Consider the following 25,714-nt stretch of genomic DNA (forward strand, 5'->3'; position numbering starts at 1 on the left):
ATTTTCACCACCAACATTTTAGTTTTAGGGATGTCTAAAGGATTACAACTACAGTGTTTTACTTTTAAACTTTATGTAAAATGATTAGTGATTTATTTTAAAGATTTTTATAATTTATTTCTGTTTATTTTCTGTATTATTGATGTTGTGTCCTACTTAAATCTCAAGACAGCTGAAATGAAGCTTGAATAAAATAAGTAAAAATGGAAGATTTGTCAAATGTTGTGATTTTTTGCAAATACGAAATATAGATAAAGAAAAACAATGCACCACAGCTTCAATACACGAGAAAAAACCCAAAACTCTGAGTAAATATGAAAAGCAACAATAGAAGCTTGCTGAAACCGTTAGATCACTAAAACAAAATGAAGGACATCCTTAACCCAGCAAATTGGCTGAGGCAGAACATGTGCTTGGGCCAAAATTCAGCGAACGTCCCGTTAACTTATAAACACTCTTCCCAAAGAAAACATTGCTGAAATTAAGAAGACTTTCCTTAGCCACAGATATTTCTTTTTAACTTCAGAAATGCTTTCTGATTGGGAAAAAAGATGTCAAGGAATGTCCTTAAGTTAAAGAACGCCTGTGAAACTTGGACCAGAAAGGGTAAGAGTTTCGGGACCAGTTTTGACACACGACCTGGCCATGGTCCCAGTTGATTTCTAAAGGTGATTGGCTTCATAAGTTTTTTACAACAATTTTCAACCTCTCATAGTTGGTCAATAAATACACAAGGTAAAAAAAAAAGCTCGTAAGTTTACAATGAAAATTTTACTGTACTAAAATATTTGCTCTCCAGAAAGTTTGAAATAGGTTAATGGTTGTAATTGAAAGACATTGCTCTACTACACAGCAGGGTCGGAACGAATTTTCCGAGATTGGTGGTTATTATTATCTTTGGTAGATTTTTGTTCTTTGAAAACGTCTGTAACGTTCCAGCTACCATGTTCTGACACGTTTGACTGTTTTTTTTAAAGTCTATATTCCGCATTTATTAATCAATCACCGGTTATATAATCGACGAAACGATGAGGAACTAAGACTGTCTCTACTGATGACTCTTTAGGTATCAACATGATCTTTCTATAATCTTTAGTAATTCGAAATAATTACAAGTGATGTGTCGTCCATCCTCCTTACATTTGTAAGCTTAAACGTTCATGAGTACCAAATGACATTGTCCATGCTATATATTCCTTCAGGAAGCATGCTTATTTAGTTCGGTTTCCAAGAAAGTGAAATGTGATTTGAAAGAAAATTAACATGATGTTGACTTGTACATGTAGTTCAATGTACATCTACGAGAAGATTGGGAAATCAGTATAAGGGAAAATAGCTTTCATCTGGGGTTTTCCCAGGGCGTTTGACTGAAAAGTATTTTTCTGCAATGTGGATGATGATCTAGTTATGAATGTCTCTACTAAAATCCACGCGAGTGCCCGTTTTTTAAGTTCCGTCAGTTATTTGTCCGAGCTTAAATATATCAAAGTTGCTTAACTGTTCTCGGTGTAAGTTGTTTGTATTAAGCCTCAAACTTAGAAAGGTATTGGAAATCTAAATTACATACAATCAAAATCGTTACGGCGTCAACAAGTCGTGTTCAAAAAGAACACGCCTACAAACCGAACGGTTGTTTCAGCGTGTCACTCACTGTATCTGGCTCGTCGATTGGTCGATAGAACGTTTGAGGTCGGTGTCGTCCTTGTAATCAAAAGCAGTGTACAACATTGTATCTTTTTCGGAGACTTGTTGTTTGCGCGCTTTGTGAACTTACGATTACGCATACACGTATATAGAAATGTAAAATTTACATTGCATGTACATGTTTCAAGCCATGTCTCATGACTTGAATTATTTGTTTAATATGTACACATTTTCGTGAACTATAATGGTATTTATGATTACAAGAGGGCAAAATGAAGAACATTAGAAATGCTTGAAAGCTGCCCATACCGGCCGCTGCACTGAAAGGTAATATCATAGAACGGTGCAAGATGCAACGTTTACATGCACATGTATACGTGTTGAATATATTTGTAAATGTTTCAAGCCACATACATATATATCTATATCAATTAATTGACATATTAGACTGTTTCGTTGAGCATAACCATATGCTATTGCGTACACAGGGACTTGACACGTTCCTATGACCAAGAATGAAAAGAAAAAAAATCCCTTTCATTCTGGGTCAAAGGAATGTGTCAAGTCCCTGTGGGTGCGTATATGTATTCACAACATATACAACGGAACGAAATTGTAAGAATATGCAAAAAATGCATGAATTTTTTGATACCGGCAGCATATATTTGCCGGTATAAGTATGTCATGTCTTGATAAAAACTAAACAGTTTCAATTGTAATTTGCAATATTTATTCAATAGTGAATAAACACTTAATAAAACGAAAACAATTAGGTATAATTTTCCGGGGAATTATCTCCATGGATACGCTCCATCGAAAATAACACTGCAGCTGACATTCGTGGGTACACAATGTACTATCGGCACACAGGTTATCTAACGTCACTGTACCCAAATCGGGACACTTTTTAGTTAAATATCAATGTTCTTAATTTAATACTATACTATCAGTTCTAAAAATGTTTGTTCATTTTACTTAAAAAGATACTATCCACTTTACATTTTTATCACAATTTGATAATTCGGGCGCGTGGTTCTATAAAAAGAACGCGAAATACCATCAGAGTTACTTAGTCCGTTGAACCGGCGTTACTGTAACCTGGAAGGGACACTTCCGGTATTTTGGAGAATATTTGGGTATAAACGATCAATATCGGCAGAAAATATGCATAGTTGAAATATTTTAGAGTCAACGAGGGTTCTGATTAAATTTCTTCTCCAAACTCTCATTAGTTTTGATAAAATAGACTTTTGAAAATGATACCCAAATAAATAGCGTCGCACGGTACGTAAATCAGGAAAGTCTTGTTTTCGTAATTATTCTTACCTTTAAATTGTTCAAGCTTAATACAGTTTAATTGTCAAGACAATATTCTCAAATAAAACTGTATACATAAAAAGTACTTCTTTGCATTGAATGACAGTTTCTTGGGCCGATTGCACACTTACTTTTATTATAAAATAAAATGTTATCGTTTTCGTGCACATCATTGTTATCATATAATTTACAAATATACTTAAGCAGGTATGAAAGTTATTTAACTGAATGAGTTGTCGAATCTTGCACCGTTCTATGATATTACTTCTCAGTGCAGCGGCCGGTATGGACAGCTTTCAAGCATGTGTAATAATCTTCATTTTGCCCTCTTGTAATCATAAATACCATTATAGTTCACGAAAATGTGGACAAGTACACATGCAACGTAACATGCAAGTCATGACACATGGTTTGACACATGTACATGCAATGCAAATTTTACATTTCCATATACGAGTATGCGTAATCGTAAGTTGACAATGCGCGCAAACAACAAGTCTCCGAAAAAGATACAATGTTGTACAGTGCTTTTGATTACAAGGACGACACCGACCTCAAACTTTCTATCAACCAATCGACGAGCCAGATACAGTGAGTGACACGCTGAAACAACCGTTCGGGCTGTAGGCGTGTTCTTTTTTAACACAGCTTGTTGACGCCGTAACGATTTTGATTGTAAGTTACCTATAAGCAACGGTATGTTTTTGTCCTCAGTGCAAATTGTAATCACAAAACACACGAAAGGAAAATAAAGCACGCTATGTAATAATGGACCTGCTTATCGGGAACAACAGTCCTTGGTTCACAAGTTTCGAGTTCAAAGAATTATGAGTTTTTTTTCATATTAACCGTAAGACTTGAATACGAGAACAGGAGACGAAGTATACTTGAGCATATTGGATCAAAGGAACACACAAAAAGTGAGAAAACATTCGGCGACTGATGGTTTATAAAAAAATCGTTTTTATATATAAAAAAAAAAAAAAAAAAAGATTGCGATGCCTGTACAGTTACCGTCATTGATGATAAAAAGCAAAACATTATAATTAAATGGGAATTAAAGCGAAAGATGAAAGCAAACTTAGTGCCACGATTCAAATGCAAACCACAATCGGATGAAAACAAAATGCTGAGTTTTCGAATAAAGCGAATTATCGTGAGTCAAACATTGTGATAGCAATAGAAATTCGCACCAATGAAGACAAAGAACATCAGCGATGTGCCGAAAATAAATATTAATGAGTTTCAAAGAAACGCCAATCTACCTAAAATGAAGTTAATGCCTAATGATAATGACGCAGAGCACGTTTAACAACTTAGAACGTGCCATTCGAGAGATTCGGAATGAAAGTTCGACTGATTGATTGATGAATGGATAGATAGATTGATTGATTGATTGATATACGTCCATGTTCCGGTAATAATCGAGTCTAGGACAAACACAATGCTTGTATAGGGATAAAACTTTAACGCAGAGCATGGATACTTTTAATCGTTATCTACTATAGGCTATATGATGAGAGAGAAAAAGAAAAAAAACAATGACTGCAATTTTCTGTTTTTGCTGTTATTTTATTGACTGAATTATATCAGCAACAACAGTTAAACTAATAGGTTGCGATGAAATACGGGTATACTATCTTAATGACGCGGAACTCTCTAATAATGAAGTTAATATCAAGTTACTTCCCGCCAAACAATGTGATCTATATATGTCCTTTTGCTACTGAGAGAACAATGACAGGTAATCGTTATTTGTCTTAAATGACGTCAAGTGAACGTGGCATGTCCATCGTGAATCTAACCACACCTATTTGTGACTTGTTCCACAGTGGGGCGATACGAATGTTCTAGATAACAAGTCGGGTGTTAATATTAGGTCAGCTCCTTTGTCCATCTGAAAATAAAGACAATGCATTGTGAAATAGGAGATTAATGGAGCTTTCCAATTGTCACTAGCTGGACGAAAAAGCTGGTGATATAAATGAGAGATCAAGAATTTAAGAGACCCTTAGCTTTATTTACTAAAAGGTATGTCATCAAAAACAAATTATAAACAAAATGTATTTTATTTTTTATTTTTTTTTAAATCAAAGGACTACTGTTCATGAAAACAAATAGAGCCTGTAAAACTTCGGGAAAAAACAACAACTGGAAAGCAGTTAAATCTCATTGAATAACACCATATATATATTCGTAACATCTGTATTTAAATACGTGAGGGTATCATAATGTGTTTAATTCCGAACAACAATTTGATAATACGACCAAAGCGGTGATTTGCAGAAAAGACGAGTGAGGTTTATTTAAATTTGCATCATAAATATATTGCTTACGTTGACTGTACTACAACCCGGAAATGTCTTGGATAAGACCAACTCATCACCGACAACGTGTCCCTTGCACGTGCTGGAGTTGGCCAGAGTGATACTGGATACAGTGATGTCGGAGCGAAGCAGCAGAGCCAGTGTGATATTCACGTGTATGGTCCAATCGTCCCCGATACAGGAAGTCGTCACAATGTCATCATAGGTCAGCTCTGACGTGAACATTTATATAATGGTATATGTGTTATATGTGGCAGTGTATTGATATAAGACACTATAATAAACATGTTTAACTACAGATTTTGTTTATACAACCTTTCATGCTGTATTGTGTACTGTTGTACGCTGTACAACTGCGAATATGTACTCAATAAAACAGTTGACACGATCTAAACAATGTAACAGGTGGCATAGCAGCAAACATTTAAACAATGTAACAAGTGGCAAAGCAGCGAACATTTATACAATGTAACAAGTGGCATAACAGCAAACATTTATACAATGTTACAAGTGGCATAACAGCAAACATTTATACAATGTAACAAGTGGCATAACAGCAAACATTTATACAATGTAACAAGTGGCATAACAGCAAACATTTATACAATGTAACAAGTGTCATAACAGCGAACATTTATACAATGTTACAAGTGCCATAACAGCGAACACTTATACAATGTTACAAGTGCTATAACAGCGAAGATTTATACAATGTAACAAGTGGCATAACAGCGAATATTTATACAATGTTACAAGTGCCATAACAGCGAACACTTATACAATGTTACAAGTTGCATAACAGCAAATATGTATACAATGTAACAAGTGGCATAACAGCAAACATGTATACAATGTAACAAGTGGCATAGCAGCGGACATTTATACAAAGTTACAAGTGCCATAACAGCGAACATTTATACAATGTTACAAGTGCCATAACAGCGAACATTTATACAATGTTACAAGTGGCATATTAGCGAACATTTATTTATACAATGTTACAAGTGGCATAGCAACGATCATTTATACAATGTTACAAGTGCCATAACAGCGAACATTTATACAATGTTACAAGTGGCATAACAGCGAATATTTATACAATGTTACATGTGGCCTATTAGCGAACATTTATACAATGTTACAAGTGGCATAGTAGCGGTCATTTATACAAAGTTACAAGTGCCATAACAACGAACATTTATACAATGTTACAAGTACTATAACAGCGAATATTTATACAATGTTACAAGTGGCATAACGGCGAACATGTATACAATGTAACATGTATCTTAGCAGCGAACATTTATACAATGTAAGAGAAGACACAAGAGTGAACATTTAACAATGTAACAAGACGAAAAAAACCGAATAGCGATAAATGTAGGATTGTGTAATACAGCAAATATTTATTATAAGTCTACCTACCGCTCCAAGCCATGCGAAACCCAGTGGAATGGCCATTTGTGTTTGTCCTAAACCGTACCCAGAATGCCTTTCCCGCTAGTATTGGCAGGTGATCCGAAGAGGAGAAATGTCCTAAAATTTGTCCGTTTGGACTCTCTCTTATCTGTTGAAATATGTTATTGTTGTAATTTCAAGCACAATCATATAATTGGAAATATAACAGTTATTAAACTTTAGCATGTTTTTAATACAAATGTTATCATTTGAAATACATCAATAATATATAAACGAATAAATTACTAGTGTATAAACTCGTGAATTCAGGAGAGGGAAAGACAATATGATACAATATTTACCACATCCTCTACAGTATACAGAGAAAAAGGAACATGAGACACCGAAATATGAACATTCAATTTGGTCACTAAGCAACTTATTATGTCTCATTTAAAATGAACACAAAGGTTAGGTCAAGTTAACAACTAAAATACTGAACACAATGTCAGTCATCAGTGATTACCTCAACTGAATCTCCCGGATCAGCCATCACCAAATCTTTGATATCTAATTTGTATATGTGGGTGTCATCTAGTGGTTTGATGATATACAGACAATCGGTATTGTCTGTATAATCATTAGGGTAGTTTGGACTAGCTATTTCACCGGCAGTTTCCATAAGTACACTGGAGCAATCTGAAATCATAAAATTGGCATGAGACAAAAAGTATTAAGTTCTCCTTCACGTCAGAATGCTATATTTCTAAGTTTTGTCACAATGATGCATACATGTATCCTGTATGTTATTTATATTTATTATTAACATTGAGAACACTTTTTTTTAACCATCTGAGAACATTTTTTTTTAAATTATCACTTGGTGATATTCAATGCCCAATGGGGTACGTCTTCCAAACACGTTTCGTGAACAACCCTGGTTTGTGTATATTTAACTAATGTTCGTTATATTTGTATTTAAGTCTTTTCACGTATGTCTAAAGTAAAATGTTCTAGTGGGATGTTCAGTTAAAGGAAACAATGTGATAACTCCTAATTTACAGTATAACACATATACATTTTGTACATTGTATTACTATACGAACTGAAACAGCTGACATAGGCTACGTCAGCAGACGTGCTCCTAGTCTCTGTAGAGGAGCACTGTTTGATGTGGTCCTCCCACCCGCCACACCTTAGCCCTTCCATAGCAACACTGTAACGACCGGTCCGTCCAGGAGTGCCATGTAAAATCTGTGGAGCAGTATCTCTGTGAACACAAAAAGACAAATACTCAATTAAAAAAAAGAGATGACTAGACAACATGAAATAATCAACAGCATATTGATGGTTATGATCCAATACTGCACATAAAATCTTGCCCAAAACAATTAACCAAGTCCAATTAAGCTGTTTTGGGCCACTAAAATATGCAAATATTGTTGAGCACATCGTTTACACTCCATATAAATGCTTAAACCTTAAAACAGACAACAGCCTATTGGTGGGGGTGATCCAACACTGCACAAAAATATCTTGCCCAAAATCTTTAGACTGAAGCTTGCCTAAAAGCTTTTACCAACTCTAATTTAATTACATTATAATAAACAACAGTGTATGGCGTGTGGTGATCCAACACCGTCTGGAAAAAACTTGCACAAAAACTTAAACCCGAGTGAATTGGGACGACTACATTAGCCCCATATTCTTCGAATCGACGAGCTAAAAAGATGAGGATGGTGCCGAGCAATGATGTACTTGTATCTTTAAAACAGTAACATTTGATATAAACGACGACTTTATGACAACTTGACTGACAATATAATGGAGATTATACCCATATCCCATGGATCTACAGAGCACTATGGCTTCATTGTTCCCGAAGATCGAACCATGTAAGGACAGTGCCCCGTCGAATCCTCCATTGGAGATTTGCACGCGACCACTTATTTCTGAACTTCCTTCAACAAGACGAACACTGACACCATCTGCAAATATGTTATATTAATATTTTTATCATTTTTTTAATATGTAGCATGTACAATCAGCATATACAAAGAAATGTTATCATTTTCATATTCCCTCACACCATTACATTCACAATTTACTCTAATTTCATGAACACTTACACATCAATTCAATGTAGAGAATATCATAGTAGTTTTATCTAATATCGTGCATTTGTTTAATGTCGTGCATGATTATAACATACTTTGACATGTAACAGCAGGATTCGAACTTATTCAAACGTACCAGAACAGTCAACTCCAACGGCAATTTCACCACATCCGCTTTTGTCCAAATCTGCGGTACACATTCCAATGTCATTCTCGTAACCATGGCAACTTAGTCTTCCCACCGTCATATACGTTTGATTTCGTTGTGTTTGAAACGATCTTGGAGTAACGGTACTAAGTAAAGATATAATAGCATTTTAGATGTTTCTAAATGAAAAGACTATTGTTTTGGTTTTAAAAAAGGAAAATATATAGGAAAGCTTCAACACGCAAGAACAAAAGCAGAATTTGAAAACAATACGAGAAGACAAAGAGATTTAGAAAATCGTAAAAGGAAAGAAATGACATCATGAACCATCAAAAAGACTCCTAACTATATATAAAACATGTTTACTACGACTGTTGAACAATAATTTACGTACATATTTGAGAAAATAGATTATCTCTCTAAAATATGTGATGCAGACTTTTTCATAGTCTTTCAATTTAGCACACCAGTATTGGAATTGTTTTTGTTGGAATGCCGAAGGTGTTCTACCTGTACTGGAACATCCTTTGTGCTCTACCTTTACTGGAACATTCTTTGTGCTCTACCTGTACGGGAACATCCTTTGTGCTCTCCCTGTACTGGAACATCCTTCGTGCCCTACCTGTACTGGAACATCTTGTGTGCTCCCTGTACTGGAACATCCTGTATTCTACATATACTGGAACATCCTGTGTGTTCTCCCTGTACTGGAACATCCTGGGTGCTACCTGTACTGGAACATACTTTGTGCTCTACCTGCACTGGAACATTCTTTGTGCTCTACCTGTACTGAAACATCCTTTGTGCTCTACCTTTACTGGAACATTCTTTGTGCTCTACCTGTACTGGAACATACTTTGTGTTCTACCTGTAATGGAACATCCTTTGTGCTCCACCTGTACTGGAACATCCTATGTGCTGCCTGTACTGGAACATCCTGGGTGCTACCTGTACTGGAACATACTTTGTGTTCTACCTGTAATGGAACATCCTTTGTGCTCTACCTGCACTGGAACATCCTGTGTGCCCTTCCTGTACTGGAACATCCATCGTGCTCTACCTGTACTGGACCATCCTGTGTGCTACCTGTATTGGAACATCCTTTGTGTTCTTCCTGTACTGGAACATCCATCGTGCTCTACCTGTACTGGAACTTCCTTTGTGTTCTACCTGTAATGGAACATCCTTTGTGTTCTGCCTGTACTGGAACATCCTTAGTGCTACCTGTACTGGAACCTCCTTTGTGTTCTACCTGTAATGGAACATCCTTTGTGCTCCACCTGTACTGGAACATCCTTCGTGCCCTACCTGTACTGGAACATCGTGTGTGATCTTACTGTACTGGAACATCCTATGTGCTGCCTGTACTGGAACATCCTGGATTCTACCTATACTGGAACATCCTTTGTGCTTCCTGTACTGGAACATCCATCGTGCTCTACCTGTACTGGAACTTCCTTTGTGTTCTACCTGTACAGGAACATCCTGTGTGCTACATGTACTGGAACATCCTTTGTTCTACCTGTACTGGAACACCCTTTGTGCTCTACCTGTACTTGTTCTACCTGTACTGGAACTTCCTTTGTGTTCTACCTATCCTTTGTGCTCTACCTGTACGGGAACATCCTTTGTGCTCTTCCTGCACTGGAACATCCTTTGTGCTATTCCTGTACTGGAACATCCATCGTGCTCTACCTGTACTGGAACATACTTTGTGTTCTACCTGTACCGGAACATCCTTTGTGTTCTCCCTGTACTGTAACATCCTTTGTGCTCTACCTTTACTGGAACATTCTTTGTGCTCTACCTGTACTTGTTCTACCTGTACTGGAACTTCCTTTGTGTTCTACCTGTACAGGAACATCCTTTGTGTTCTGCCTGTACTGGAACATCCTTTGGTCTCTACCTGTACTGGAACATCATTTGTGCTCTACCTGTACTGAAACATCCTTTGTGCTCTACATGTACTGGAACATCCTTTGCGTTCTACATGTACTGGAACATCCTGTCTGTTCTACCTGTACTGGAACAGCCTTTGTGCTCTACCTGTACTTGTTCTACCTGTACTGGAACACCCTTTGTGCTCTACCTGTACTGGAACATCCTTTGTGCTCTACCTGTACTGGAACATCCTGTATTCTACCTATACTGGAACATCCTTTGTGTTCTACCTGTACTGGAACATCCTTTGTGCTCTACCTGCACTGGAACATTCTTTGTGTTCTACCTGTACTGGAACATCCTTTGTGTTCTACCTGAACTGGAACATCCTTTGTGCTCTACCTGCACTGGAACATCCTTTGTGTTCTACCTGCACTGGAACATCCTGTGTGCTCTACCTGTACTGAAACATCCTTTGTGTTCTACCTGCACTGGAACATCCTTTGTGTTCTACCTGTAATGGAACATCCTTTGTGCTCTACCTGTACTGGAACATCCTTTGTGTTCTACCTGTAATGGAACATCCTTTGTGTTCTACCTGTAATGGAACATCCTTTGTGCTCTACCTGTACTGGAACATCCTGTGTTCTACCTGTACTGGAACATCCTTTGTGTTCTACCTGTACTGGAACATCCTTTGTGCTCTACCTGCACTGGAACATCCTTTGTGTTCTACCTGCACTGGAACATCCTGTGTGCTCTACCTGTACTGGAACATCCTTCGTGCCCTACCTGTACTGGAACATCCTTTGTGCTCTACCTGTACTGGAACATCCTTTGTGTTCTACCTGTACTGGAACATCCTTTGTGTTCTACCTTTCCTGGAACATCCTGTGTGTTCTACCTGTACTGGAACATCCTTTGTGCTCTACCTGTACTGGAACATCCTTTGTGCTACCTGTACTGGAACATCCTTTGTGCTCTTCCTCCTGAACCAGACCGTCCGACGTAGCCTACCTGTATTGTCTAATGTAGCCTATCTTTACGGGAATGTCCAAAGTAACCTAACTGCACTAGGACGTCCAAATGGTATCGTACAAAACAGGCCACTGGCACATTAATCATGATTTCAGCTGTATTAGGACGTCACAAAAGATCCATGTACAAGTACTAAACCTTCGACGTAGCCTACCTGTATTGGAGATTCCTACACACAGTTACTGCGTTACTCTGGTCCCAATGTTTCCAACAGAACGCGCCCCAGTGTCCATTATAAAACACCTCCAAACGCCCTACCCCGGGACTATCACCTCCAGTCAGACGAACATGGTTCCGTCCTATTAATGTAATACTGTTGCATATCAATAGCTCGCCTAACTTTAGTTTGATATCCAATTTCTTGAGAATTTAAATGGTTTTAGCTTTACAATAATTTGTCAATATCTTACCTAGTGAGGTCGGAGCACAACTTACTCCAACATCGTGAACATGGCTACAATTCTGAGTTGCCCACAGGGTTTTTGCTTGACAGAACGTTAAATCAGCTTCATGTCCGGAGCAGACGGGACTTATCCTGAGTGCTGTTCCCGTTCCTTCGCCGAACCAAGCGTCATAAAATGTGGTTGGTGATGTGCTCCTATCAGAACAAGTGTCATTCAAACAGATCATAAATACCATACAAAAACAGTTCAATACTTATATTTACGTTTTCTCTGCCTCTTATGTTCATTTTTAACTTATAATTTATATTTAAAATTAAAAATGCCCGCCTTATCGACAATCCACAAGATTTCGTTCAATAGTTTGAACAGCGTATTGTCGCGTGCTGATTGGCAAACAAAGTAGTACTTTGAAATTTTAACAAACACTTCAATTTTCTTCCACAATTCAGTACCAATACAATTGCGTATGCTATGTATATAGGGTGATTTAAGTTTATCAATAGAACTCTGAGCTTAAAGTTAGATTTTAAATTGTTTCGATTTTCCCCCGGAACAAATTTCGCGCATGGACAAATACAGTGAACACCGTAAATCCGACCTTGCCCTCGACGAGGGAGTTATTTTTGGAAGTTTATTCGAACTTTTCTCTTTGCTCATTTTGTGAAGAATCCAGGCGTGAATGTATTCGTTGATTGTATGGGAACCTGACAACAGTCGGTAGATTCTATAACAGCCTCGTTATTTGACCTGTCGACAGAATTAAACTGAGGAACCGTAGATGCGAGACGCGTGAAACTGATAGCGTTTGAAGTGAGTGATCTTGTGAAGGAGCACAGGTTCGTTACAAATGTCTGAAATGTTTATGTGTGCTGTGACTCATATCAGTAGGTCTGTAACATATGTGTCAGTAGGTCTATAGAATATGATGTATATTTCAGACATTTGTAACGAACCCCTGTTGACCAGTGCAGTGTAACACACGATATTTCTGATAAATTGCATGAGCGTTAAAATTGTTCCCATTGCCGGCATTGGTGATTTCAACCGATGTGCATTTTGTACGATATTGCAGACCTTGGTCTTGTTTTCGTTGTAATAAAAGTGTTTTTTTATTTTATTTTTTATTTTGCACATAAATTTACAATGACATTGTCAAATCTCACAATGCCAAGCGATATTTCAGCAGCCGTCATGTTTATTTATATTGGATATTGTAACTCCGGTCAGTGTTGTATTAATACGCTAAGAATTTTGTCTCGTGATGCATGGTAATTAAAGTCCCATCAACGACACAGCTTTCAAAGAGGCTATTTAGTGGCAATGCCATGCAAATGTAAATATATTGATATATATAGGACTAGGTTTTACCAGTATCCGAGACTCCTGCACACTGCTTCGGCGTCTGAACTGTCAAAACCACTGTCACAAATGGTGAAATTATTGTTTTCGAACTTCATTTGTAGGGTTCCCTCGGTGCCAATTCCAGACGCGGGTCTATGAGTTTCTAGTGTCAGCTGGACACTTGCTGTAACATTTGGAATACATAATTTTGTTAAACAAGACATTTACTTAAATAAAACTCATAAATGTACGATGAAATGCAATGATAGATGCAAAATTCAGGTCAAATAAAAAGTATATAACAAAAAAGATTGAAATAAAAATGATATTAAAACAAAAATAAAAACAACGAAGCACTTGATTGGTGGTAATATCCATCAAAATAGTCCGATGTCCTCGAGCATTTGTCCTATGGGTTACCTTTACACGAGACGCCTGCGTTGTTCCTGTGATCGCAGTCAGCGTCGAACTGCCATTGGCTGAAACAGTCATTGGTATCATATCCCTCCGCGTTGCAAGGGAAGTGTGCGGTAACCAGTGGCCCCTCCCCGTACCCAAATAGACTGTGTCCTAACGCCATCCCCGTCACCTGCCTAATTAAGATAGCAATATTCCGGGTTGTTATTTTTATTATCATTTTCAAAAATATTTCCATTGTTCTACCTTTTTATAGGCATGACATTTTTCAACGATACAAATTAGAGTTTCAAATTACCCCCAATTCGGAACAAGTCAGTTATCCGTTTTATTAATTGTAATATAACAATTTAATTTTGCTTAACACATCATTCATCAAGGCTTTTTTCAAGAACTAATTGGTTGTTCCTAATATGGTCAATTTTAATTCATAAATGAGGAACTAAATTGAATAAATTATGACAAGTGTATTAACCGGCTGACAGGATATGTGGACAGGAGGTTACACACGGCCGTGGCGTCCTGGTCAGACCACGTGCGGTCACACACAGAGAACCACTTGTTGTTGTGGCGGATTTCCACCCTACCCTCCATTGGGTGCGCTCCTCCAACCAGACGCACGGGCACGGAGTCCATAACTGTAATATAATGAGAATGTCACAGAATGAAGCTTCTTGTTTATAAAAATTGTCCCTCAATTTTCTTATGTTGCTATGAATTGAGAATAAGCCCAAATAATACGGAAGTTACGACATATGGGTTAATAGCATACTTGACGACTCTGTTTCCCAACATCGTGAATGTAGCTATATCTGAAGATAAATTATATATTGGATATCTGGATAGATGATCGAAAGAATATAGGAGAAAACAATCGATCTGTAGTTAAAGCAATGAAAACAATATAATAGCATAATAAAAGGAAGAAAACATACAATGGTTATATCACAGTTTATATGAAACTTACGTCAGTTACAAATGACAAATACAATTTTTTTTTAATAAAATGAACATTTTATAATAACACAATGCCTATATGTCCTATCCAGTACATCTCCCTATATAATTGCTATATATCAATATAAATGCTACTAATATTATACATAAAATAAGCTGACGCACTAGAGAAGAACAGTGACGTAGCAATAATTGTTGCTACGTCACAACTAATTGTGTAAACACAAAAACGTACACGTATTACGCACATTTGTACTGACTACAGGTAAATTTACTCCGTTGGCATGTAATACGACATGGAAGCGTGCATTGAGGGTTTTAAACTGTCTAAACATCTTTGTTATAAATGTAAAGACTGTCCAAAACCGAAGTTTGCATTTGTAAATATATGAAAAATATTTAAAAAAAAATAATTATAGATGTGGAAGGAAGCACAATTGTACTAATCGTTAATCCACTGTTATCAGTATGCGAAGGCATAGAACAGGTGTCAAAACGGTACGTCACGTACAGCATCTCACAGCCACCTCAGTTGTCTTTTGGCATCTGCGGTCTGGTTGGGTGATTACCGTGCATGAAGACACGTCCCCGTCAGCCTTTATACAATCGGTATTGTTGAGCAAAGCATCGTCATATGTATTTTCATTACTGGAACCTGAAGTTGGAATTCCGCCTCTTTGGATTACAAATAAAACAATCATATTTATTATAAAATAATCTAACCGTTTCGATCAGTTAATACATGATTAAGTTGGTAGTCTAATTACGATCGTCGTCCGTTAACTTTCTCTAATGAAAGACAAGACGGATTCCTACAGTCATGACCCCACGTCATATGAATGCACAAGGCTTCCACATTCATTATACAATCTTTGTTCAGATGTAGTTTTAGTCATCATTATTTTATTAAAACTCAACCTGGATAAAATATGGAAATAAACGGCGATATGGACCTTTTAAATCCGAGAACATTGCATATTCTTCGAGCATCATCTTCATTGAAGCTTGGATCACATACAGATATCCAGTGCTGATTAACGAGGATGTTCACCACTCCTTCCCACGGACCTTTCCCCCCGATTAACTGAATCGGATGTGGACCTAGTAATCAATATAGAACAGAGTAAATTTAACAAGCAATCGAAAAAATGTATTCAGAGTTCCTGATGTAAGGAAGTGACATCACTTCGATTTGACCTAGGTTTACATAGCGGGAGTTGTCGATGAAGCAGAAGACGCCTATCCTTATGGAACACCTGGTTTTGTTTCGTTGTACTTTCCAAGGATTTTCATGTTTTCTTTGTTCATATTTTGTCCTCATTTTATCGATTCATTGATTTCAATATGGTTTTTCAAACACTTCGATATTCTCTTATAATTAAATTGTGCACATTAAAATAAGGAATCAAATTTGTTAAGATTGTTTATCAATCCAGACAAAATAAAAATACTTTCAGTGATAATGTTAGCATATGCGATTGAGTGTTTTTAAACTGTTGTTTATAAAATAAACTCTTTTAATAGAGGAACACAAACCACAGGACAGCTCAATGTCGTCATCGTGAGTACAGTTGGTAGCCATACTCCAGTGTGACAGTCCACAGTCGGACAAGGAACAGTTGACATCGGCCAGGAACATACGACCAGAACCTCGACTGAACTGCTTAGTGGTAAATATTCTGGGAAATCTGAATGGTCACACAGATCATATTTATTTTTTGATATTATATTTATATCATGAACAATTCCGAGATTAATACTTGTGAATAGTTCTTATCATATGGAGGGTAATATGCAATACAACTATTTAACATCATATATGTATGAGTATAAACAAGAAGGCACTTCAAAATATTAAATCTTTTAAATTTTAGCAACACGAGCATCGCCTTTAAGCTTTTCGTACCATAGGGTCATGCAAATAACCGATTTCCTCCTTTTTTGCCTAGTGATATTCCTTTCAAAGACTCAATGGATTCCATAACTTGTTCGTATGAAAAGAACATTTGCCTCTCAATCTCAAATTGTAATTGAATAAATAGCATTTTCCGTTGTTGTTTTTAGGACCGTGTTTTAGTGCCTTGTTTGAAAAATGTCATGTTAATAGTTGAACATTCGAACTAAAAAAGGATAAACAGACATTGGTAAAAAGTCATTATATAAAGCATATGAAATATGCAATATCCAGTTGCTGAATACGATATCTATCTCACCAATCCAGTTAAATAAGAGTAAATGGTAAAAAATATAAATAATGGACTTACGATATTGGATAGCCAAGTCTATTGCATATCACTCTCGCGTCATGGGTATCGAACCCCCGACCGCAGACGGTTCCCCATCCTACACTGTTACGTATCTCCAGTCTTCCCTCATATGGATGATGGCCCCCAGTCAATCGAATGTTGACACTATCTTCTGTGACTAAATAAAGGGTATACTAAGTTCTATAATAATTTTAAAGTTAAGACGTTTATTTTGCTTCTATTTCGCACTTTTGAAACCTTTCATTTTTGGCCTCCAATATCGCCGTATAAGTTATTAATGGAAACACGCTTGTAAACCATATTGTTTATTCTTTAAGTCAAAATCTTCGATATTTGCTGCTGCAAATGAATCAACATTTATTTGGTGCACTATGACATGTAACGTATTATATTTACATAAAACACATAGCCTTACAATGTGGAGTTATATGGAAATCAGTAAGAATCACATCATCATTATCATAGAACGTTTAAATACTATTATCTTGGGGGATATCTACCATCGTCTCCCCAACGCAACCCTCCAAAATTAACCTTGCATAAGATCAAAAAGACGAATCCAAATAAATGATATTTCTATTACAGCATTTCACTGAAACATCCTCGGAATGAACACAGTTATTAGACCCCCAAGTATTTTGACGGAATGGACAGGTTCCTATGTCTGTTTCAGTTCCGGTACATGTCACATCATCCATCCATATTTGTCCCGATCCTTGCCCATATTTAGCATTGCCCATTGCAATTGAATTCCTGAAATATAAATACCCATTTAATGTATACCATGTAGATATTTAAAACTTGTGTTTTATCACAAATGTGTAGTAACTAAATTCTGATCGAGACTTTGCACATACTGTATCATTGATAAACGAATGTTGAGATTGTCGCAACAATAAACGAATGTAGGTATATTATGCTTAAATACAATAAGTTGATCTATAGTCATAAAAAACTGTATCTAGATTACAATCAGACACAAGGATGAAGTATTAAATTGAACATTCATTTTTTAGATTGCAAAATTATGTTAACTGGAAAAACCTTCGTGGACTTTGCCTTATTTGTTTCTCATTTTTCATGAATGAGCTTACAATAATATCAAACGTACTGAATTTGAAAACCGAGTATTCTGCATACAACTTTAGCATCTGATTCCGCAAAACCATCATCGCATACGGTTCCCCAGCTTCCCCTGAACACTTCCAGACGACCTGCCTCTATAGAGGAACCATTCACCAACCGTATCGCATTGGCATCTATAACAGACAGAAATGTTATAATAAGAAAGATTAGAAAAGGCGTTTAACATTTTATTTATATGGATCGTATTTACCTGAAATTCGATCTTCCTCAAAACGTATTTAATATTCTACCAAGGCAACTGTGCAAAAGCACCACTGATTTTCAACATATATCAAGAATAGTTTAATTGGGTGTACCTCCATGAATATATCCATCATCGCTGTTGGAGAAATGTTTTTTACTCAGACTAAAATCAAACAATGCTTTTCAATTGTCGTATGATAGCATACTTACTAGTTAATCAAAATAAAATCTGGGACCCTTTCCCCTTTTCCATTTTGTATTTCCAAAATAATATCTAAGGATGTACGATATTGCTTTTGAGCATGGTTATTGATCAGTGGTATTTTCCAACTTTTGTTGATATATATTATTATAAATCATATTATATATGTCTCTCACGTTAAATTTGAATCTGTATTGATTAGACTGTATTAGTAGCTATGACCTGTGCATTTACATTCACGTGAAATTTTGGTCAGTGATTTCTGTGTTTCCTGATAGTGACTGCGAACCTGCACAAATAGACTTAACAACATGTGTGTTGTGTTTGTGTTTTACATGAGTATGTGTCTATGTGTATTTACTTACTACACAAAACTCCAACATCTTCACTATGAGCACAGTTATGTTGCCCCCAGCCTAGGAATCTGCAGTCCTGTAAGTCATTTTCTGTACCATTACATCGTACATCGTCCATCCAGATTGTACCGGAGCCCTGGCCGTAACCAGCAGCGGCTTTTATAACTGGATGTCTGCGAGTAAATTTAGTACATAACGATTTCTCGGGTAGTGTTAAGTACCTTACCTCATTTTGCCCTATATTTCTCACAAATCAAGGAATGTGGAATAATGTCATAATATAGATTGACATCATGATTAATAACCTACATTTCATTTTCACATAAAAGTCTCTTTTCCGAGTTTGAAGTTTACAAATATTGAAATTTTATTAAAATGGATAGAAAAAAATGGGGATCTTTAACATAATTAAGCGGATAAATGTGTGTAGCATATACAGCTTATATTATATTATAGTCGAATATTCATTAGAAATACAAATGAGAAGTTGAGCATAAGAGTGTGAGGACAACTGAGAAGGACATACCCGTTTTTATTACAGCCTGAATCAGTGGGGGAAAGAACAATGGAAAAATATCATAAAACATTGAATTGTATTTTCAGTTGGGTCGGTTATCCAAAACAAAATGTTTATAAATTGGTACATTATTTTTACTACCTGATAGTTTAACTAATCAATCTAATCTCTACCCATAGTTGTCGTTCCTTAAACTCACTTGTGTAAGATAGTGTTAAGAACGACAACTCTGGTTAGCGATTGCTAATCGTTCCTGAATATGAGCCTGAAGATCTAGCCAATACACTATGCAATTAAAATACAATATTTGAAATGTTGTCGTCGATGTAGGTACACGAATATATAATGAAGAAATCCGTAAAAGAAGTAAAAAAAGTGTTTTAAATGCGTTTCTGATCAGTGTAATGCTGTAATTTAATATTGTAATGATATTTCAATAAAAATAAGGACATCTAAGGAATAATTTCTCAAATTTCCATACAGTACGTTTTTCTAACTTGGCTAATCACGCTAGTCAAACGAGTAATAGCTTGCTATGTAGTAAGAAGCGTTGCGGTTAGTAATCCCACAGTATGACAATTGGTAAACAGTTTCAAACAAAAATCTATGCAACACTCGCCTTATTTTTTGCAATGTATTTCAACACTACATGCTCTTATAAAAATATTAATCCAAATAATACGGAATGTTTCAATAATACATGATATTCATTTTTCTATGAATGTATATGGTACGTGTATTAGTAGACGAGAAACTCACAGTGTGTTGTATCCCAGAGTACGACACACCACAATGGCATCGTCCATTGCGAAGTAATCATCACAGACCGTACCCCATGTACCACCATGGAATATCTCCAGTCGTCCCTCGTATTCGCTCCGTGAAAGTCGAATAGGAAGATCTACAACCATTTACAGGTACACAATTTTCAACGATGAATTTGAGCACATGAGATTAACTCGTTATATCTAGCTTTCAATATTGTTTGATCATGTATATGTCAGGTCATGAGACGGCGGTCTCTACCGTTCAGCATATTTTAGAGATATAGTCATATATCTTTTCATTGTGAAGCTAGTGGGTATGACAACATGACACTTGTTTAGGACTATGAATAGTTATTATTTGAAACGAGTGATATATATTATATAATGTAAGTTACATTACCTATAATCCTGACTACATTCATAACTCGAAAAAATATGCAAAAAGTGAGCAATTCACAAAAACAATATTCATTGTTTCTTCCTGCCAAAAACACTGATACTTTCTACGTTTTTAATTCATAGCTGAACTTAGCCAATAAAGTACTGATCAGTTGTATTCTATAGTAGGAAAGATATTTTCTTCAGTAGTATATTTTCATATTGGAAGGCTGAAATTAGTGGTCAATAGGTTCTGTTGCAAGTTTTTCATAATTTGATTGTTTTTTGTAAACATTAGATGACTACATAACCTATATGTATATAAAATATTTAGAATATGCGTCTCACACTCTTAGACACCCTATGTCCTCGCACAGGGGTCACAAGAATCATGTGGCACCATATGTCATCTTTGTCTCTTTTTCATTTGAAAGGTAATACAAACATGACGGGCTATTAATTAGTAAGCTACAGGCTAAGATGACCGTTTGACCTTTGATTTTCACGGAAATGTCTTTTGAGTAATTCAATGGTCAAAAATATATCCTATTTATTTATTTCATTATCATTATTTAATTTTATATGCATATTGCAAACCTTTTTGATAAAGTCTTTGATAAAACATTTATTCATCAATAACTGACGTGTTTGTTATCAAGATGAGAAGTGGAGTGTGATTTTTAATACAACCGATACCTACCGAAGGGGTCACATGATCAGTTCGGAAGGAGGCCAAGATGTCGATCGAGGTAAGTCATGTTCATGCACGAGTCAATGTTTTACATGTGTTTATAATTGGTTCAATCATTAACATTAAATATACACAAAGAATACATTTCAAAACATCAATTAATATTCTGATATGCGACCTCACTATTGATTTTCATTTTCATCTTCTTCTTTTTTTGTTATTTGTAAACTTTATGATGAAAGTCTGAACTAATATCTGTATTAACGAAAAGTTCTTAACTTAATCTACTGGAGAGAAAGAAAAAAAAACCTAAAGACACACGCAGATTTAATGAAATTTCATCATTTTGCGTCCGCATCTGGGGCTTGTAGTAACACTTTTGCTATTTACCAAACTTTAAAGGATTAATTATACAATATCGTAGTGTCATTTAAGTATAAAGTTTGTCTCGTAAACGCTCTCCTGACAAAGAAAGGACATTATTATAAAAATGGCCGCTTGTAGTATGTAAAACATTAACTTATAAATTTGTCACGTATTTCCCAAACTTACTAACCGCAGCTCACGGCGACATCCTGGCTGTGCTGGCAGCTGTGTACACCCCACCCGTTAAACTGACAGGAACCCAAGTCCGCTTCAGATCCATGACAGCCCAGACCGGCCATCCAGATCGGACCCGTACCTGTACTGTATTGACGCTCCACACGCGCGCTCCTGGTAAGCAAGGAGTTCATATCAACATGTACAGGAAGTAAAATGGTATAAATTCAATTATTCATTTTGAAATATTTATATTTCTACTTAACTTGGACTCAATATACCTACTAAACATTTTAAAGATTTTTTTCAATGAACTTTTCAGTTGGTGTATGATTTAAAGAAAACTAATTTACATTTTTTTTTTATATATTGTAATCAATAGAAACAAGTTATTCATCTAAGCAGGACGACGTTTTACAGTGAATGATGACATCATAGCTTCGGTCCCTTCTATGGTGTTAGACTTGCAAAAGACCGATATTTTACAAATTATCCAAAAAATATCAATATCGCACTGATTGTAAATATAAGGATAGAATCGTGTTTTGTTGAGGTTTATGGGGTATAAACCTCAATGGGTCTTGAGTCAAATTCAATATGAATCAGTGTTTTATTTCTTGAGTAACAAGTAACAAGTAAGAAAGATAAAAATAACAAGAAGCTATCAAAGTGTTAACAAAACCACATTTCGAACTCAAAATCGAGACAACTAGGGCAACATAAGAACAAAGGAAATATTTTCAAAATTTCAAAAACAAATTTATCGCTGAAGAAATTTACCTAAAATATACAGCATGTGAGTGGTGAAAAGGAAAACAGTATATACCCTAGCGTCAACAAACAAGAAAACAATTAGAACCAAATTTCGATACCAAAACACAACAGCGGGAAGCATATTTATAGCTGAAGAAATTTAACAAAAATCCAGCATGTGAGTGGTGATAGGGAAAAACAATATATACCTTAGCGTCAACACACAAGAAAACAATTAGAACCCAAATTCGATACCAAAACACAACAGCGGGAAGCAAAAAGAAAATATGAGAACATGATTAATACGAAGAGAAACCACGTGGTCCGTAAGAGTAAACCTGTCTTGCAGCACATGTGGGGCCCGTCATGATGTCTCCTTTCATACCCTTGAAAGGACGTAGGTCATTGATATCCTACACATGATGGACAATTTTTGATCACGTCAAACTCAAAAATTGGAGATAAAGTCATAACGACCGTATCAGTTCTGCACCTTTAAATTCAGTTATCTCTCCGAGAAAATCTTCTAAGAGCGTGATCATCTGAAGTAGCAGTAAGAAGTAATCTCCGTAAGCATGAGTGGCTAGCTTGTTACTATATGTTACTACCAAGAAAAGGAAAGTTAATTACTGTGAAAGCTACATCTAACCACTGAACACGACATCAGTGGAGTGATAAGTATTCATTGGTTTTATCAATACTTAACCATAGAAGCAAAACCTGATACCATACCTTGCCGGCGATCCGATCATACGACAGACAACTCTAGCTTCCCTAGTATCAAACCCGTCCGAGCAGACGGATCCCCAGACACCGCCATGGTAGACCTCCACCCGCCCGTCCCACTTCCTCCCGTGTAGACTCCCAACCAGCCTCACCTGCGTCAGGGCTGGTAAACGAGAATAAACATCGGCAACATATTGTATCGCACTTAGTATATCGATTGATAAACGTTATAATATTCTCCTGCTTTATCTGTCTCATCTCGAGGGCAGATCGTTAGATAAAAGAAGTATGAGAGATGAGCTATAAGTAATAGCTGAAGGATACTGGGATATTCATGTCGTAATGCCTTTTTAATTAGACCTTAATTGCAAGCGTGTACCCTACAGATTGGTATACTGTAAAATAACTTATTTTTGTCGTAATCATATTTTAGCAATTTTGGCGCTGATTATTAATTATCATAATCTTTAATGAAAATAACCCAAAAGTTAATATTTGTTATGCTACAGTGTAAGGTAGGGTTTTAGGCTAAATCTGAATGTCAGTAAGAGCCTGTAAACGAACAAAACAACTGAATTTATAAAAAAAAATCAAAAAAATCTGGTTGTATAGTGTGGAGTAGTTAGAAAATGGGAAGTTTTCATGCAAATCTTATCTGTCTGTTGAACACATCGTCGGTCGGTCTCAGTCAAGAATAGCCGAGTGCGGCCATTTTTAATTTTTAATTGATCTTTAGAGTAATAATCATTTGTTGGGACCTAAATATGAACATTTGCACCAAGTTTGAACTTAATATTTCTATCTATTCTTGAGAGCAAGCAAAAACAGGTATCGGCAAATAAGTGCTCATAACGGCCATTTTGCTTAGAATTTGAGCAAAAAAATTTAATACTTGGTCAAGAATTCATAAGGAACATAGATAAAAAAAAATTGGACCAGTGGCAGTTCCTAACAAGAAGTCGAAAATGTTTCTGCCAACCAGAGCCCATGGTGGCCAATTTGGATTTCGGAAAAAACCTTAGGTAAGGTAAAAGGACAAATTCGAAAATATACAGTTGTAAATGGACGATGGATGACGACAGAGGAAGACGGATGGCAATAGTCCATTTAAGTTTCGGTTAGGTAGACTAGATACCCACTGTATGCTATAGATATATATGTAAAGCTAAATCTTGAGGTTTGTAATTTATCGTCAGACGTTTCTATATCGTTTCTTCAGAAACAATTACAATGTCGAAGTCGTTTAATAGCAACACTTATGTGTCAATTGTTTTCATTATAACTTACCGTTTGTTCGGAGGACACATAGAACGAATATCTACAAAGGAAAAAACCCACAGTTCAATCATTAAGAAATACTAGATATAAAAAGAAAGCGCCTTTTTAATTTTAATTTGTTGGTTCAGAAACCAAACAAAGTAAGCATTTTTTTTGCATCATGTGGCTGTATAGAAACGGAATTAAGAGTTTTAATATAGAATTACTTTTCATCGCACTAACACTACAATATGATATTGCAGAGGTAACGCTTTTTAATCTATATAGCTTGTTACTGTTTAAAACATGTTTTACCATATTCGCGAAAAGCACCTTCAACTGGTTGAAAAATTATCAAAAAAATAATTATAATTAAAATACTACTTACAAGAAAATACACCAACATGTATTTCTTTTTTCCCATTGTCGTTTCTTCGTTTGTCGACATTGCGTCCTTGATTGTCCACACTAAAATGAGCCTTAGCACTAAGAAGTAAACTGTGTTAAGATAAGCTGATGTTTATCCTGATAAGCAATGCCTATATGTTCAAGTAGAACCTTTCGCTTATCGACATTACACATTTATCTCTATACAGTTTTAAAACATCATTTCAATGATACGTGACCTCATTAAATTCCAATTTTGGTGCGCAGGATCCCGAAATCGCCTTACGGAGACAAACCCGTTTTAACAAACTTTTTTTTTTAGCATTTCTGATTTATTTGTGTATAGCACTGTTATGTATTAACCCAATAACCCCCTCTTTATAACATGAGCATAGCCCTTCACATACACAAACATGTATTACAAAATGGAAATCATTTAATAAAGGCATGCTTAGAAATATTTCATAAATAATCTATCTATTCATTTTTCTAATGGTTTGAATATTGTCATTTGTTTTTTGTTTCTTTTTAGAAACACAAAAATCTGGGGGGGGG

The 25,714-nt window shown here is 36.0% G+C and overlaps 1 protein-coding gene across 1 annotated transcript; it reads right to left on the minus strand.

The window, feature by feature from the left end:
• Positions 1-4,529: 4,529 nt before the first annotated feature.
• On the minus strand, positions 4,530-25,231 carry LOC110445677 (deleted in malignant brain tumors 1 protein-like). The gene is made up of 24 exons (XM_021490425.1): positions 25,161-25,231; positions 24,803-24,833; positions 23,522-23,678; positions 22,053-22,210; positions 20,420-20,561; positions 19,153-19,316; positions 18,368-18,515; positions 17,840-18,009; positions 17,254-17,413; positions 16,526-16,677; positions 15,943-16,090; positions 15,501-15,664; positions 14,508-14,670; positions 14,036-14,208; positions 13,643-13,799; positions 12,281-12,468; positions 12,025-12,169; positions 8,940-9,097; positions 8,524-8,674; positions 7,793-7,956; positions 7,213-7,385; positions 6,714-6,855; positions 5,298-5,500; positions 4,530-4,858 (listed from the first exon to the last, which is right to left on the minus strand). The coding sequence occupies exons 1-24, from the start codon at positions 25,218-25,220 to the stop codon at positions 4,772-4,774; spliced, it is 3,558 nt and encodes a 1,185-aa protein (XP_021346100.1). The 5' UTR covers positions 25,221-25,231; the 3' UTR covers positions 4,530-4,771.
• Between the last annotated feature and the right edge of the window lie 483 nt (positions 25,232-25,714).

This window comes from Mizuhopecten yessoensis, unplaced genomic scaffold (assembly GCF_002113885.1).
Source record: "Mizuhopecten yessoensis strain PY_sf001 unplaced genomic scaffold, ASM211388v2 scaffold2329, whole genome shotgun sequence".
NCBI classification, from domain to species: domain Eukaryota; kingdom Metazoa; phylum Mollusca; class Bivalvia; order Pectinida; family Pectinidae; genus Mizuhopecten; species Mizuhopecten yessoensis.

Excerpts from the sequence above, each read along its gene's own strand:
- LOC110445677 (XM_021490425.1), bottom strand. The coding sequence starts at position 25,220 with ATGTCGACAAACGAAGAAACGACAATGGGAAAAAAGAAATACATGTTG. Across the intron at positions 18,516-19,152 it reads AGATGTTGGAGTTTTGTGTA|ATGCCAATGCGATACGGTTG; the intron begins GTAAGTAAATAC and ends TGTCTGTTATAG. Across the intron at positions 12,469-13,642 it reads TGCAGGAGTCTCGGATACTG|GAGCACATCACCAACCACAT; the intron begins GTAAAACCTAGT and ends TTGTTCTGATAG.